The sequence below is a fragment of the Scylla paramamosain genome, chromosome 10 (assembly GCF_035594125.1).
Source record: "Scylla paramamosain isolate STU-SP2022 chromosome 10, ASM3559412v1, whole genome shotgun sequence".
Classification (NCBI taxonomy): Eukaryota; Metazoa; Arthropoda; class Malacostraca; order Decapoda; family Portunidae; genus Scylla; species Scylla paramamosain.
The window spans coordinates 25519432-25534431 of NC_087160.1; the positions used below are offsets into that span (position 1 = coordinate 25519432).

Here is a 15000-nt window from a genome sequence, read left to right on the forward strand (position 1 = left end):
TTTCTTCTCTTCCTCCCTCACTCCCCTATCTCTCTCTCTCTCTCTCTCTCTCTCTCTCTCTCTCTCTCTCTCTCTCTCTCTCTCTCTCTCTCTCTCTCTCTCTCTCTCTCTCTCTCTCAAAGTCGGGGACAAGTTTATACTGAGGTGACTCTCTTTTTTAACTCTAATATTTTGGCATCTAATATTTCCTCTTGCATTTTCGGTTCGGCCACACTTGATTAAATATTCATCCTTCTCCTTCTCCTCCTCCTCCTCCTCGTCGTCTTTTTTTTTTTTTCTTTTACTCTTCCAACCGATGCTTTTCTTTCTTTTTTTTTCTACTTTCTTTTTTTTTTTTTTTAAATGCAGTCGATGCTCCTCAGAACGCAAGACACGGCATGCTGATTCTTATGCAAGTTGAGGGTTATTTTTCTTTACATCCTTCTTCATTTTTCTCCTCCTCTTCCTGTCTATTGCTCGTATTTAAGAAAGATGCATAGATAATAAGGTCAACTTTGGCGACGGCTGGGAGAGGAGGGGGAGGAAAGAGAGGAGAGGAGGGAGGAAGGAGTGAGGAGAGAAAGGGAAGTGGAGGGAAGGAGTCACAGGGAATAAAACTGATTTTTTTCTCCTTTTTTTTCCCCTTTCGTTGGGGAGGAGTGGGTGACATGATGAGAGGAGGAACACAGAAGGAGAGGTTAAGGAAGAAAAAATAGGAGGAGGAGGAGGAGGGAGGAGGAGGAGGTAATGACTGAGAAAGATTTAATAGAAAAAAGAGGGAAAAGGGGGAAAAAATCGTTAATATTAACAAAACAGTGTGTAACTTTGTGAGAGAGAGAGAGAGAGAGAGAGAGAGAGAGAGAGAGAGAGAGAGAGAGAGAGAGAGAGAGAGAGAGAGAGAAAATAATTTACCTATTAACATGACGTCACCAAAACGACCAAATTTAATCAAGGTAAATTCAAAGGGGAGAGAGAGAGAGAGAGAGAGAGAGAGAGAGAGAGAGAGAGAGAGAGAGAGAGAGAGAGAGAGAGAGAGACTTGCAAAATATAAACATAAATAAAAAAGAAAAAAACATATATTCCCTCATAATATTATGCAAATAAATTTCTGCTACAAAGAGGAAATTTACAAACGTTTTAAAAGATCTTCCCGGAGAGGAGTTTGAACTTGAAATGTGAGTGTGTACGTGTGTGTGTGTGTGTGTGTGTGTGTGTGTGTGTGTGTGTGTGTGTGTGTGTTTGCTTTTTATTTTATGTACGTACTGACTGTTCTTTTTAAAATGTCGCGTCTAGCAGTGCAATTAAGACTGGAGGAATTTTTCTGTTACATTAATTCATTTTTTCATTATTTCTCTTCATAATAATAATATTCTTTTTATTCTTTCACATTTTGATTTTATGTACTGCTATTACAACAACAACAACAACAACAACAACAACAACAACAACAACAACAACAACAACAACAACTACTACTACTACTACTACTACTACTACTACTACTACTACTACTACTACTACTACTACTACTACTACTACTACTACTACTACATTACTTCTCGTATCAAAATACTGAGTGACTCCGTGTGTGTGTGTGTGTGTGTGTGTGTGTCAGGCCCTTTAGAATCCCCTCGCGACTTCTATTTTCGAACAACAGGTGACTTGCAATATAGGTAAGGAGGAGGAGGAGGAGGAGGAGGAGGAGATGGTGGACTTTGATAGAGGCACGAGAAGAGAAATAGACAGGCAGACGGTGGAAAATGGAGCCACCAGAGGGAGAGAGAGAGAGAGAGAGAGAGAGAGAGAGAGAGAGAGAGAGAGAGAGAGAGAGAGAGAGAGAGAGAGAGAGAGAGAGAGAGAGAGAGAGAGAGAGAGAGAAGACGGGCCAGGCAATGAAAGACAAAGAGTAGGGAGGAGTGAGTGTGTTGGTGAAGGTGGGGAGAGGAGTTTTAGGTAGCCATAGAAGTGTGGGGAACACCGATCAATAGCTAGACTCCTCCTCCTCCTCCTCTTCCTCCTCCTCCTCCTCCTCCTCCTCCTCCTCGTATTGTACCTCCTCACCGCCTTCTCGAACTCCACCTCCTTCTCCTTCTTCTTCCTTCTTATTTCAAAACAATCTCCATTTTCTGTCTCTTCATTTCTCTCTCTCTCTCTCTCTCTCTCTCTCTCTCTCTCTCTCTCTCTCTCTCTCTCTCTCTCTCTCTCTCTCTCTCTCTGGCATTTTAGATTTGTTTAAGTCAGATTCTTTTGCATATCAGCGCTTCTCATTTTATTTTCTATTCGCTTAATATTTCAAGTCCTCATGTTTTACTGCGTCACTCAACGTCTCTCTTACTTTTTCTTTTTTCCTTTTTTTCTTGGTTGTCTCCCGCATCGTTTCTTCCGCTTCTATCTTTTGACCTTCCAGTTGATGGTTTATTTACAGGTTAACTACAGGTGGTGTGCGTCAGGTGGATGCCCCGTATTGTCATCTTGTAAGCTTTACCTGTCTGCGTGTATCAATTAGCGGGGGGGAGACTGTGGATCTGTTGTCTCCTCTCCTGGTTTGTCTAACGAGGCGTCACCACCAAAGTCTTTTTGTTTTTTCTTAGGGACGCTGTTTCTTCTTTTGTGCTTCGTCATCCCGACCTCTGTTTTGTATTTATTGCTTGGTTTATTCTTTTTCTTTATTTTTTATTATATATTTATTTATTTATTATTTATTTATTTATTTATTTATTTTTATTTATTTATTTTTGTGTGTGTGTGTGTGTTTGGTTTGAAATGTGCTGAGTTTGATGGTGCTGCTGCTTTGTTTGCTTGCTTGTTTGCTTGTTGGTGTTTTGTGTACCTTGTATCGGTTGTGTTTCGTGTCTGTTACGTTTCTTTAATTCTCTCCGATTACTGTTATATCTTTTTTTTTCTTTTCTATCGAAGTAATTTCTCTTCAGTCTCTCTCTCTCTCCTTTTTTCTCACATTCTCCATTATTTTGTTACATTTTCATTACTCTTTAGACGTTTGTTCAGTGTTATGCTTTTCTCTTCCAATTTTCTTTTCTTTTTCTTCCTTCCGTGCGTGGCCTGAGTTTGTTGACCTGTCACGCGGCTCGTATTTCAGCGCCCAGCCTCACCATCGCCTCTCCATCTCCACCTTCCTTCCACTTTTACTTCATGCAGTGTCCCTCTCCCCGTGCCGGCCCTGCTCTCACTCCTCTCCACTCACCACTTCCCTCCAGCCCTGGTACGGCGGCCCGCTCTCGCAAATGTAAAGAAATAAACTTAATCCTCCTCGTCTTTGCAGCTGGTGGCCACTGCGGAGCATTCAGGCCTCGGAATAATTTCAAAATCCAGTGGTTTTCTCTCTTCCTGAAGTCTGGAGCGCTCTGGAAAAGTCTAAATCCAGTGCAGCTCTCATGCAGCACCACCCAACAGCCCCGTGCTACCCCGCCCCAGCTCCCTCCATTTCGCCCCGCCCCGCCAAGACCGAAACCTGTGCCACCGCAGCTTCCTGGGATTGAGAGCTTGAGGGAGGGGCGTGGTGGGGCGGGGGTGGGGAGAGAGAGGCTAGGGCGGTATAGGGCGGGACGGGTGGCGAAAGGGAAGCTTTACTAGAGAGAGAGAGAGAGAGAGAGAGAGAGAGAGAGAGAGAGAGAGAGAGAGAGAGAGAGAGAGAGAGAGAGAGAGAGAGAGAGAGAGAGAGAGCGGTCAAGGCGTCTCACATCCCGCCACCAACCAGACCCGCGGGGCAACATGTCTCCTGGCTGCGCCCCGCAACGACCATCTACACGAGCGGCGCGAGATGTAAATAGTGACTGTGAAAAAGATGAGAGAGAGAGAGAGAGAGAGAGAGAGAGAGAGAGAGAGAGAGAGAGAGAGAGAGAGAGAGAGAGAGAGAGAGAAAGAGAATAGGAGTTTGGAAAATGCAGGGGGTGGCCGCCGCGGCTGTCCAGTGTTTGTTCAGTATATTTTAGCTGCCTTTGCCTCTGTCTTCCCAGAATTACCCTAGTTTTCTGCTTCAAGCTCAAGAAGAAACATTTAGACAAAAAAGTACCAGCATTCCTGCCGTCATGAAACAATTCAGTGCTGGAGGCCGGATGCGGTGCGAGCTTACCGGAGCTGCGGCGGGGAAGGGAAGGGAAGGGGATGGAAGAGGAGGCCGGGAAGTGAAGGAAAGAGAGGCGAGGAAGGGGAGGCGAGGAAAGGAAGGAGAGTGAAGGGATTCTTATTTTTGAAAAGGAAGGTCGATGGAAGATTCTGAGCGTGGAGAGAAATGGCAGGTAAGGGAGGACTGGGAGACGCTAGGAGGGAAGGAGAGGGAGGGGAAAAGGTCACAGAGAAGGGAGATGGAAGTGAAGTGAAGAGTAATGGAAGAGGAAGCAAGAAGGAAATGAAAGCAGTAATGTATTTGTTATTAAGAAAATGAAGTGATTTTTTTTTTTTTGATAAGAGAAGCATAGTGAATCTCTCTCTCTCTCTCTCTCTCTCTCTCTCTCTCTCTCTCTCTCTCTCTCTCTCTCTCTCTCTCTCTGATCTGATCTTATCCTCCCCTCTTTGCTTTCTCTCCTCGTAATTTTTGCCATTCTTTCTTTTCTCTCCCGCTTCCTCCCTTCTTTAGTATCATCATCTCTTTCTCTCCCCTCCTCATTTTTTTTTTTTGTTTTCTCTTGGCGCTCTCTCTCTCTCTCTCTCTCTCTCTCTCTCTCTCTCTCTCTCTCTCTCTCTCTCTCTCTCTCTCTCTCTCTCTCTCTCTCTCTCTCTCTCTCTCTCTCTCTCTCTCTCTCTCTCTCTCTCTCTGTGTGTGTGTGTGTGTGTGTGTGTGTTATAAATCATTGTGTGTAGTAGTCGCGTATCTGGAGAGAGAGAGAGAGAGAGAGAGAGAGAGAGAGAGAGAGAGAGAGAGAGAGAGAGAGAGAGAGAGAGAGAGAGAGAGAGAGAGAGGAAGGTAATTTAATAGACAATTTTTTTTTTATTCTCAGCTAAGTGTTTTCGGTTGGGTCAGTTAACAAATAAAGAAAGGAAAAAAAAAAACAGAAAAAAAAAGTTGAGGAAAAGAAAGAGAAAAGGAGGAAAAGAAGAAGGAGGAAAAGGAGGAGGCTGAGAATTAAAAGTTTGAGAGAGGAGGTGCCAAGGTACAAAAAAATACAGAAGTATCATAACAAACACGGGAATACAGTGGGGAGCTGAAGGTATTGTTGATAATGATGCACTGTGAAAAGATTACAGTTGAGTGAGGGAGGCAAAGGGATAGACTGGATAAAAAAAAGTGAGGGAGTGAAAGTAGAAATAATGAAGGGAGTTTTAAAGGGAGGGAAAGAGAAGAAGGGGAGAGACACGAGTGGAGGAGGTTGAGGTAGGTAGGTAAGGTGTGTGTGGGTGTTATTAAGCACCTGTATCTGATTAATATGCCTTGAAATTATGTTTTATTGATGCAGGTTAGATCTTACTTGCATTATGGTAGAAATGCATTCAGCAAAAGAGAGAGAGAGAGAGAGAGAGAGAGAGAGAGAGAGAGAGAGAGAGAGAGAGAGAGAGAGAGAGAGAGAGAGAGAGAGAGAGAGAGAGAGAGAGAGAGACTGTACACCCTGATAAGTTACATTCATAAAGTCAAAAGAGAGAGTTAAGAACAAAAAGATCTAAGTAAGTTGACTTCCAGAGGTGTCCTGCTCCCTACTCTCCCCCTTTCTTCCCCTTCCCTCCCTCTTCACCGTCCCCTGGAAAGAGTTTGTCGTCGCCTTCCGGTGTATTAAGTTTGAATTAATTTTTATATCGCCGAGGATTTTTAGCCGAGCTGGCGAGATTGTTTTGAGGCCAACGTGTCACTCTTTTTGTGTTGTGTTTTGAGTGGAAATGTGGATGTTTTCTCGCACCTTTAATATTTTGCGCACTCGGGCTTAAAGAATTAATAATATTCTGTCATAGCAATGAATGTTTAAGTGTATCAGATCAAAGCCAGCAGCCGCATAATTAAACAATTGAAATAAAAGTGTATTGGACCAAAAATGCAAACTATTAATATGCATTATAGTAAAATTCATTTCAGGCGTCTTACTGTCTCCCAATGCATATTATTATTATACACTTGATGGAACTGTTATTAAATTGATTCACACTGAATGACGCGCCTGGTCGCCTGCCTCGCCCGTGTTGTGCTGCTGCTGACCACGGCAAACCTGACTCAGATTGCTCGGAATTTCCAGTGATCTTCATTCGTCTCTGGAACAATCAACACTTCACAGTTTTTCGTCCGTCTTACACTGTTCCAAGAGGGAAGGTCAAGTTGTCTGCAGAACTCAACTGAGTTTGCATAACTTGTAATTCAGCTTGCACCTTTTATATAGAGAGACACAACGGCACGACCTTATTATCTCATAATGTTTAACCTGCAGCCTGTATCGCTCCACACACACACATATATATATATATATATATATATATATATATATATATATATATATATATATATATATATATATATATATATATATATATATATATATATATATTCGCACACACACACACACACACACAGACAGAACGATACAGGCCATTAATCATATTACATGATTCCACCGCACCACAAACACTCATCTTGAGCCTTCCCGCCGGTGCGCGTCAGGTAACACTCGCGGCGTAACACAATTGCCACGCAAAGCGGCGTGTTGGCCTCGGCACAGCTTGGCATTAAGTCACTTTATCAATGATTTACACAGTAGTGGTTCACACGGCGCGGATCATCACAGAGCGATCCGCCTCATAAATAACTGGTCTATGTATGCGTGAAAAAAGAGGCTGGGTTTTATTTCAAAATTTGCATGATAACTGAAGGTCTGTAAGGATTAATTTAATTCGTTTGTTGAATAGAATGAATCCTTCACTTTGAGTTATTATTTCATGGCTTTATTTCACTTGATGCAAAGTCCTGCCGGCCCTTTAACATTTCAACATCGCGCCGCGCACCACACAGGCAGACGGGCAGACAGACAGACAGACAGACAGACAGACAGACAGACAGACAGACAGACAGACAGACCACTAACAACATGAATATCTACTCTGGCGGAAAGAAAATATTGAGTCTTGAAATATTCGTAAGATTAACAATTAATCTTTTTTTCCGTAATTAATAGAACAATTATACAGGATTCTTTTATCGTGTATTTTACGAGCAAATTTTGATGTTTGTTTTCATCAGTGTGTCCGTCAGTGTATGGTGCGTGTACGTAAGGTGTGTGTGTGTGTGTGTGTGTGTGTGTGTGTGTGTGTGTGTGTGTGTGTGTGTGTGTGTGTGTGTGTGTGTGTGCTCGCGCGAGACCAAGTTTTATATTCAGATTTGCGTTCATGAAATTGTGGTTTTTGTTAAGTCATACATGTACATATTATTTTTTTTTATCAAGTGTTCTTTCTTATTTCATTATATTTAGTTCATCGTCAGTGTCTCCGCCTCGAGTCTGAAACAAGTGCGAATATGTAATTTGTGTTGAAGTGTTTTTTTCCTCTTCCCTTTTCTTTCTTACCTTAACGTGCCTACATCTACCCTTCCCTTTTTTTTTTATTTCCTGCACTTCCCTTACTTTCACTTCTCTTCACGCTACTTCTCCTTTTCCTCCTTTTAATCCTCCTCTTCCTCGTAATCCTGTTCCTCGTTTTCCTCTTCCTTGGCTTAGCTTTCATTATCTTTGTTTTCTAAATTTTCCTCTTCGTATTTCTATTTACATTCTCTAAATTCTCTTCTCGCTACTTCTTCTTTCCCTCCTTTTGAACCTCCTCTTCCTCCTCATCCTCTTTCTCCTTTTCTTCTTCCTTGTCATTATTTTTGTTTTCTAAATTTTCCTCCTCGTATATTCATTTACATTCTCTACATCACTTTTTCTCCTCCTCCTCCTCCTCCTCCTCCTCCTCCTTCTCCCCTTGTTTTAGTTTTCCCTTGACCTATTTTCTCTTCCTAGTTTTCGTCATCCTCCTCTTTGTTATCTTTCCATCTTGACCTCCTCTTCCTCCTCTGTCTTCTTGGTTTTGCGTATTCCTCGTCCTCATCCTCTTCTTCCAACCTCCATTTCTTTCTTTTCCCTCCTCTTTCTCCTCTTACATTCGTCGTTGTCATCTCTCCCTTCCTCCTCCTCCTCCTCCTCCTCTTAAATTTCCTTGTGTTTCTCGTTCTCCTCTTTCTCACATTTCTCTCCCTATTTTTCATTCTCTTACCAGGCACTGTTGCTTTTCTTCCTTCTCCTTCTGGCCTTGTCTTCCTCCTCTTGCACTCGTTGTTACCTCCTCCTCCTCCTTCTTCACCTCCCCTTACTCTTCCTTCTCCTCCTCCTCCTCCTCCTCCTCGTCTCCTGATCTCGTAAATCCGGTCCAAACACCTTCAAACCGCCTCTCCCGATTGGTTACCGTCTCCCCGACATTGGCAGCCGGAGTGACAGATGAATTATTTATAAGACCACGCCGCGGCCAACCCACACGAGCACTGACTCCTTCCCTCCTTGCATTTCCCTATCCCTTTCCTATCCCTCTCCTTTCCCTTCTCTTTCTTGGTTCCCACCTTTTTATCCCACCTCTAGCATGTTCTTGACCTTTCTTCCTGCTCTCTTTTTTTTTTTTGTTTCATTCTCCTTCCTTCTCTCTTCTATCCCTCTCCTTCGTCTTGTTCCCTTTCACCTATCCCTCCTTTTGCATCTTCTTGTCTTACTTATCTTCCTTCCTTCCTTCCTTCCTTCCTATCTTGTCTTTTATCCCTTTCCTTTCCCTCTTCTATCCCTCTCCTACGTCTTAGTCCCTTCCATTTATCCCTTCTCTCGTATCTTCTTGTCCTTCCTTCCTTCCTTCCCTTCCTTTTTCGTCTCTCACCCTCCTGTCCTTCGTCTCAGTCCTGTCTTCTACCTATCCCTCCTCTCGTATTCTCTTGTCCTTTCTTCCTTCCTTTCTCGCCTCTCATCCTCGTGCTTCTTCTTCTTAGCGCCCGGGAAGTGAGAAGTTCGCTTTTACAAGGTGAGTTACTGGAGAAGCTGCCGAGGGGGAATGAGCTTTGGGTGGATGGAAGTGGTGGTGGTGCTGGCGTTGGATGGTGGACCGGGTTCTAGTAGTGGAGAGTAGTGGAATGAGTTATAGGAGGAGTAAGTGGTGGGATTCTTGAGTGGAGTGTGTGAAGTGAACGTGTGTGCGTGTGTGTGGAGGTGAGGGAAAGTGGAAGAGGATTTCTAGTGGACTGGTTTGGTGTTGCTTGGTGGAGTGATGTGGGTAGATAGGATAGGGTGATGATGTGGAGGGCAGAGATTAAGGATGTGTGTGTGTGTGTGTGGAGAAAGGGAAGGATGCTGGTTAAAAAGTGGATGGGAGGGCGTGTTGGGGAAGAGCAGGGGGTGGAGGAGGAGGAGGAAGAAGAGGAGGAGAAGGAGGAGGACGAGGAGGAGGAGGAGGAGGAGGAAAGAAGTGTGCCTCTATCTTCTCCCTTCTTCCTTAATACTCCTTACATGTCCCCCTCCAACTCTCTCTCTCTCTCTCTCTCTCTCTCTCTCTCTCTCTCTCTCTCTCTCTCTCTCTCTCTCTCTCTCTCTCTCTCTCTCTCTCTCTCTCTCTCTCTCTCTCTCTCTCTCTCTCCATTTTTCTTACCCTCCACTTGCTTTTTCCTCTACTCCTCCCTTTGTTATCTTTCCCTCCCATTACCTTCTCTCTGCTCCTCTCCTTCCTCTTCTCTCACCCTTTATAGAAAAATAATCCAAAATATACCGCGACACCAGAATCACGAACAAGACACACACACACAAAAAAAAAAAAAAAGAAAAAAGTCTTGCAAGGATTCACAAAGCAGCTACAGCATTTAACACACCTGTCCCAGCACACCTGACTCAACACACCTGTCGTGCCATCTCTAATCTCTGAAGCACCATAACACAGCAGCTCCGTGCACCGCGATGTCCATTATTGTGTTTAGCGTCCTTAGAAATATGAAGTAATGTGCAGGGAGGGGAAAGTGAAGGGCCGGGAGGATAAAAGGGAAGGGAATTAGAGGGAGGGAGGAAGGGTAGTGAAGGAGAAAATGGACTAAAGGTTTGAAATGTGTCATGCAACTGGTATTATCATAAGTGTGGTGCTCTGTTTGTTTTTTGTCATTCGTCGCGGCCTGTTATAGTTAGTTGCTTCCTCTTGTTATCGTCCTTCTTGCGCTCTGCTGTTATCGTAGTTAGCTGTGAGTGTTTCCTTTTTTGTCGCCGCCTCATGTTTGGTCACCGATGGATCATTCTCCGTCAGTCATACTCGTACACGCGTGCATGTTAAGGAGCGTTTAGTTGCGTCGCCTTTGCGTGTGTGGCTTGACTTTTATGCCACGTAACTACTGAAGGAAAGTGTCGTGCAGTTTGTGAAATAGAAATACTAGTCAGTGGATGGATGGATGCAAAAAAATGACCACAGTGTAAATCTTGTACACACACACACACACACACACACACACACACACACACACACACACACACACACACACACACACACACACACACACACACACACACACACACACACACACACGGACTCCCACACTTTCTCTACAGTGCAGAGCTAAAATAGGAAGTAGGCGGAGGAGGAGGAGGCGAAGGAGAAGAAGCAGCAGGAGGAAGGAAAAAAAGTTAATTTCTCAAAGAATAAAAGATCCCCAGAATTGTAAAACCCACGACCTCTCTGACCAACTCGACTCACTTCCAGCTCCCAGAATTCCAGGCTTCGTCCCTCCCAAACCTCTGGAAGATGCTGGAAAGAAGCTCTTTTCTGGGGATGTCCAGATTTGGATGCAGGGAGCGGGGCTTGAGGGGCCGGGAGCCAGTGGTGGTGGCGGTGGTGGTGGTGGTGGCGGCGGGAGTTGCAGTAGTAGTTGTAGTAGTAAGAAAAAGCAGAGAGAGAGAGAGAGAGAGAGAGAGAGAGAGAGAGAGAGAGAGAGAGAGAGAGAGAGAGACCCTAATGTACTACTATAACCATCAGCATTTCCATCATCAGCGACCAATAACAACAGCAACAATAGGGATAGAACAACATCAGTAAGAACAACAACATTAACAACAACAAGAACAACAACAACAGCAGCACCAGCAGCAACAACAACAACAGGAACAGTAGCTTCAACCAGAACCCGAAATAGGAGAGAGAGAGAGAGAGAGAGAGAGAGAGAGAGAGAGAGAGAGAGAGAGAGAGAGAGAGAGAGAGAGAACAACACGTCGAATAGAAAACGTGGCATACAACCTCCTACAACCCTCCACTTTTAATATCCATTTTTCCTCCTCCTCCTCCTCCTCCTCCTCCTCCTCCTCCTCTTCCTACCTCTCCCTGCACTACTAATACTCCCACACTGGAAGTTAGTGAGGGTGGCGTGGGGGGCGTGGCGGATGTGGGGTGTGGGGTGGTGTGGTGTAGGTGTTGGGGGTGTGGGCGTGGGTACTGACCTCGTGGAGGGGGCGCGGGTGGGAGTCGTGGAAGGAGTTGGTGTAGACGCCCTTCTGGTACGGCAGGAGGACCGACGAGAACTGTTGAAGGGAGACACACCATTGTTAGTCGTCGCCGCTGCTAGTACCGCCACAGCGCGCCACAGCACAACACAGCACAGCACAGCACAGCACAGCACAGCATCCCAATATACTCCGCACAGCTCTGCATATCATCCCATATACTCTGTTCACGCTAACCTACACAATATTCCTAGTCGTTGCCGCTGTTATTACCACCACAGCGCCGCACAGTGTAGAACAGCACGGCACAACTCAACATCCTTTATACTGCTCACTGCATAGCACAGCATCCTTTATACACCATTCACGCTAACCTGGCACGAAATATTTGTCGTCGTCACTGTTACCACCACCATCAGGCGCTACAGCACAGCATTGCACAGCACAACTCTGTTCACTCTTATATGGCAAGGAAGCCACGCCCCTCTCCTACATTGCCAAAAAGCTGATTGGTCCACGTGCAGTGTTCGTGTGGCAACCTTTCTCTGCATACTTAATGTTTTCGTCATTGGTAACCAGACTTCTTTTGTCTCTGTTTTTGATTAGGAACATGGCGATCACATTAATGATAACAGTACAGCAGGCCACCATGGAGGCTGTTGGATGTTAGGCATGTGTACGATGGAGAGAAATATCAAGCCTACTAGTTACTTTTGGGCTGATCAGTTATATAAGAAATGGCTGGTGACTCGGGCAGTACTTGCTTATGTAACTGTTCGTGTTATGTTGCTTGTCTGCTGGGACAGTTTTTTTCTGCATTCATTACAAGACGCATAAATAATTTAATTGCTTGATTTTAAAACGAATGACTTTACTTTTCCTTTCATACAAGAGAAGAGCAGACATCAGAAGACAAGGTCTATTCAGATAATCACGGATACACAGACGTTCCTCCCAAAAGAGGTCAATGATTTAGTCTCTGGTTGCAATATAACCAATGTATTCCTAATTTCAAAGCGTCATTTCTGTGATGAGAATACTCTGGAATTATCAGCAATTCGATGTTTCTGGTTCTCAGCATCACAATGTTTATAGTTCTAAACATCCTTTGTATGGCGGCAATGCTTTGAAGTCACTAATAATTTGGTGCTCTTAATTTTAGCTTATTGGGTTCACACTTTTAAATGTTCTCTCTTTGATGCGAATATTTTGCAATCATCGGCAATTTAGTGTTCCTAATTTTCAACACCACTATGGGGGAAGCATGTCTGATTACCGGCCGTCGCCAGCACATTTAGTATGCATTACCAGACGCTCACAAAACAGTTCCACGTGACCAGATTAGCCAGTCGTATGGAAGAGGGACCTGGATGTCGCACCTCTGTGGCTTGGAGAACGCCTCTGTCATAACACCTGCCACCGTCACTGGCATCTCAGACGTAAACACACCACCTCCACCATGTGACTGCCTCAACACAGCACCTCTGCCCACCACCAAGCATCTGCATACTTGACATATTTCAACTCAACACCTCCGACCATCACCAAAATTTAACACCGCATCCTTAGCCATTCAGCATGAGGGTCACCAGTCAACACAACTCTTTTCGACACCATGTATGAACGTAATTAACAGCTCTTGTCAGCTTCACAGCATAACACAACACAGGATATATCAGCACCAGCACCACAGCTCACTACCAGCACCAGAACACCTTCGATCAACACCACTGCAACGTGTAGCGTTTATCCTTAATTAAGAGCAACAGTAGTCACAGCAATCATGACCACACAACAACAAAACCATGAGACGCACACCTGAGCATGCCTTCACCAACACATTACCTAAAACACAGCATCACGCACAACCCACAAGAGCATCACCGTTATAGTAACACTCAGACAGCAACACCTACAGTTTAACACAGCACCACAACACCAAAAGCACAGCAATAACGCAGCACGCTTCAAACTACCATCTCGACGAGCACCGCACCTTGACACAGCACTCACGACGGCCACAATCGCCTGCCGCAGCCTACACGCCTCCCTATGGCCCTCCAGGGAGCCACAGCCGCCCAGACAGTCCCTAAAAGCCCTTCCCCGGCGTGAGAAACAGCCCCTCCTCACCGCCGCCCCAGGGACTGTTGTGGCTGCCGACATGACCCGCCCTGCTCTCACCCGATGGCCTTTACCAACACATTCTCTCTCTCTCTCTCTCTCTCTCTCTCTCTCTCTCTCTCTCTCTCTCTCTCTCTCTCTCTCTCTCTCTCTCTCTCTCTCTCTCTCTCTCGGTATGGCCTATTACAGAGAGAGAGAGAGAGAGAGAGAGAGAGAGAGAGAGAGAGAGAGAGAGAGAGAGAGAGAGAGAGGTGTTTGTGTGTGCCTTTGCGCATTCCTCGTAAGGTATGTACACTCCATGTTCATCTCTACAAGATGTCTCGCCCTCAAACTTTTCCATACCATTAACTCAACCATAACAAACCTCACGCCTGGATTCCACTTTACTTCTTCTCTCTCTCTGTACACACCACACCACATACATACATACATACATACACCAAACCGCGATTCTATACCTCCACCTCATTATGACGTTTACAAAGTGACTGGAGGCGAGGTACGACGCGCTAGAGAGTACTGAGTGTAAGGACATCAAGGCAGGCGGGCAGGTGTCTCCCGAGGGGCGCATCCAGCAAAGCGTCACAGCAGGCAACCGGATGGCCTTACGGATGAACCGGATACAGAGTGATTAATAAGACGGGCGGGGCGGGAGAAGCAGCAGTAGGAGGAGGAGGGAGAAAAGGAGGAGAGAAGAGGGGGAGGCGGTGAGTAGGCACGGCTGAGTAGGTCTGACAGCGCGGTTTAGTCAGTTGAGGCGGAAGAACACAATGGGCTCAGCATCTCCTCTATTACCAGTGATCCGCTAAGCCCAATAATTTTTACACTTTTCCCTAATTGATTATTAGCTTTGGGGGAGGCTAGACCGCTCCAGTGCAGGTATAGGGGGCAGACTGGCAGGGAGGAAGGAGGATAGAGAGGGGAACTTGCAGGGGTGAATGAAAGGGAGACCAAGTGGGGAAGTCTTCGAGGAGATGAGTGTGTAAGAATTATTTTCCGAGGATGGTTTTGAGGGGAGTGGATTTCAGTGGGAGTTGAGGGGAAGAGGGGAAGGTGAAGTTTATGGGGGAATGGAGAGAGGAGCAGCGAGAGGTTTAGGAGGGAGGGGAGAGGGAAGAGAAAAAGGGGACGGAGGAAGGATAAAGTTTGTAGGGGAGAAAGGGAAGAGGGGAGATGAGTAACCTTCCGCTGTATGTAGCCTTCTTTTCCACCGGAGAGAGAGAGAGAGAGAGAGAGAGAGAGAGAGAGAGAGAGAGAGAGAGAGAGAGAGAGAGAGAGAGAGAGAGAGAGAGAGGTGTAATTACGTTCTTTGCTTTGTGACATGTAAGTAATGGCATCTACTTATATAAGCTTTCGTGAGTGAGTGTGTGTGTGTGTGTGTGTGTGTGTGTGTGTGTGTGTGTGTGTGTGCAAGGTCACCACTGCCTATGAATATTGAATAGGAATGAAAAATGCCTGTACCAGATCCCGAGGTCGCCTTAAACGTACATGT

The 15000-nt window shown here is 45.2% G+C and overlaps 1 protein-coding gene across 4 annotated transcripts in view; it reads right to left on the minus strand.

Annotated features, from left to right (window-relative positions):
• Positions 1–15000, minus strand: part of LOC135104432 (inhibitory POU protein-like) — a 134971-nt gene that overhangs the window by 75702 nt on the left and 44269 nt on the right. For 3 of the 4 annotated variants that reach the window (XM_064011848.1, XM_064011846.1, XM_064011847.1), the window contains exon 2: positions 11385–11465. The exons of the other annotated variant lie outside the window; for it this stretch is intronic. In XM_064011848.1, the coding sequence (XP_063867918.1) occupies positions 11385–11465 (81 nt within the window). The remainder of the gene's footprint in view (positions 1–11384; positions 11466–15000) is intronic. 4 annotated transcript variants of the gene reach the window in all.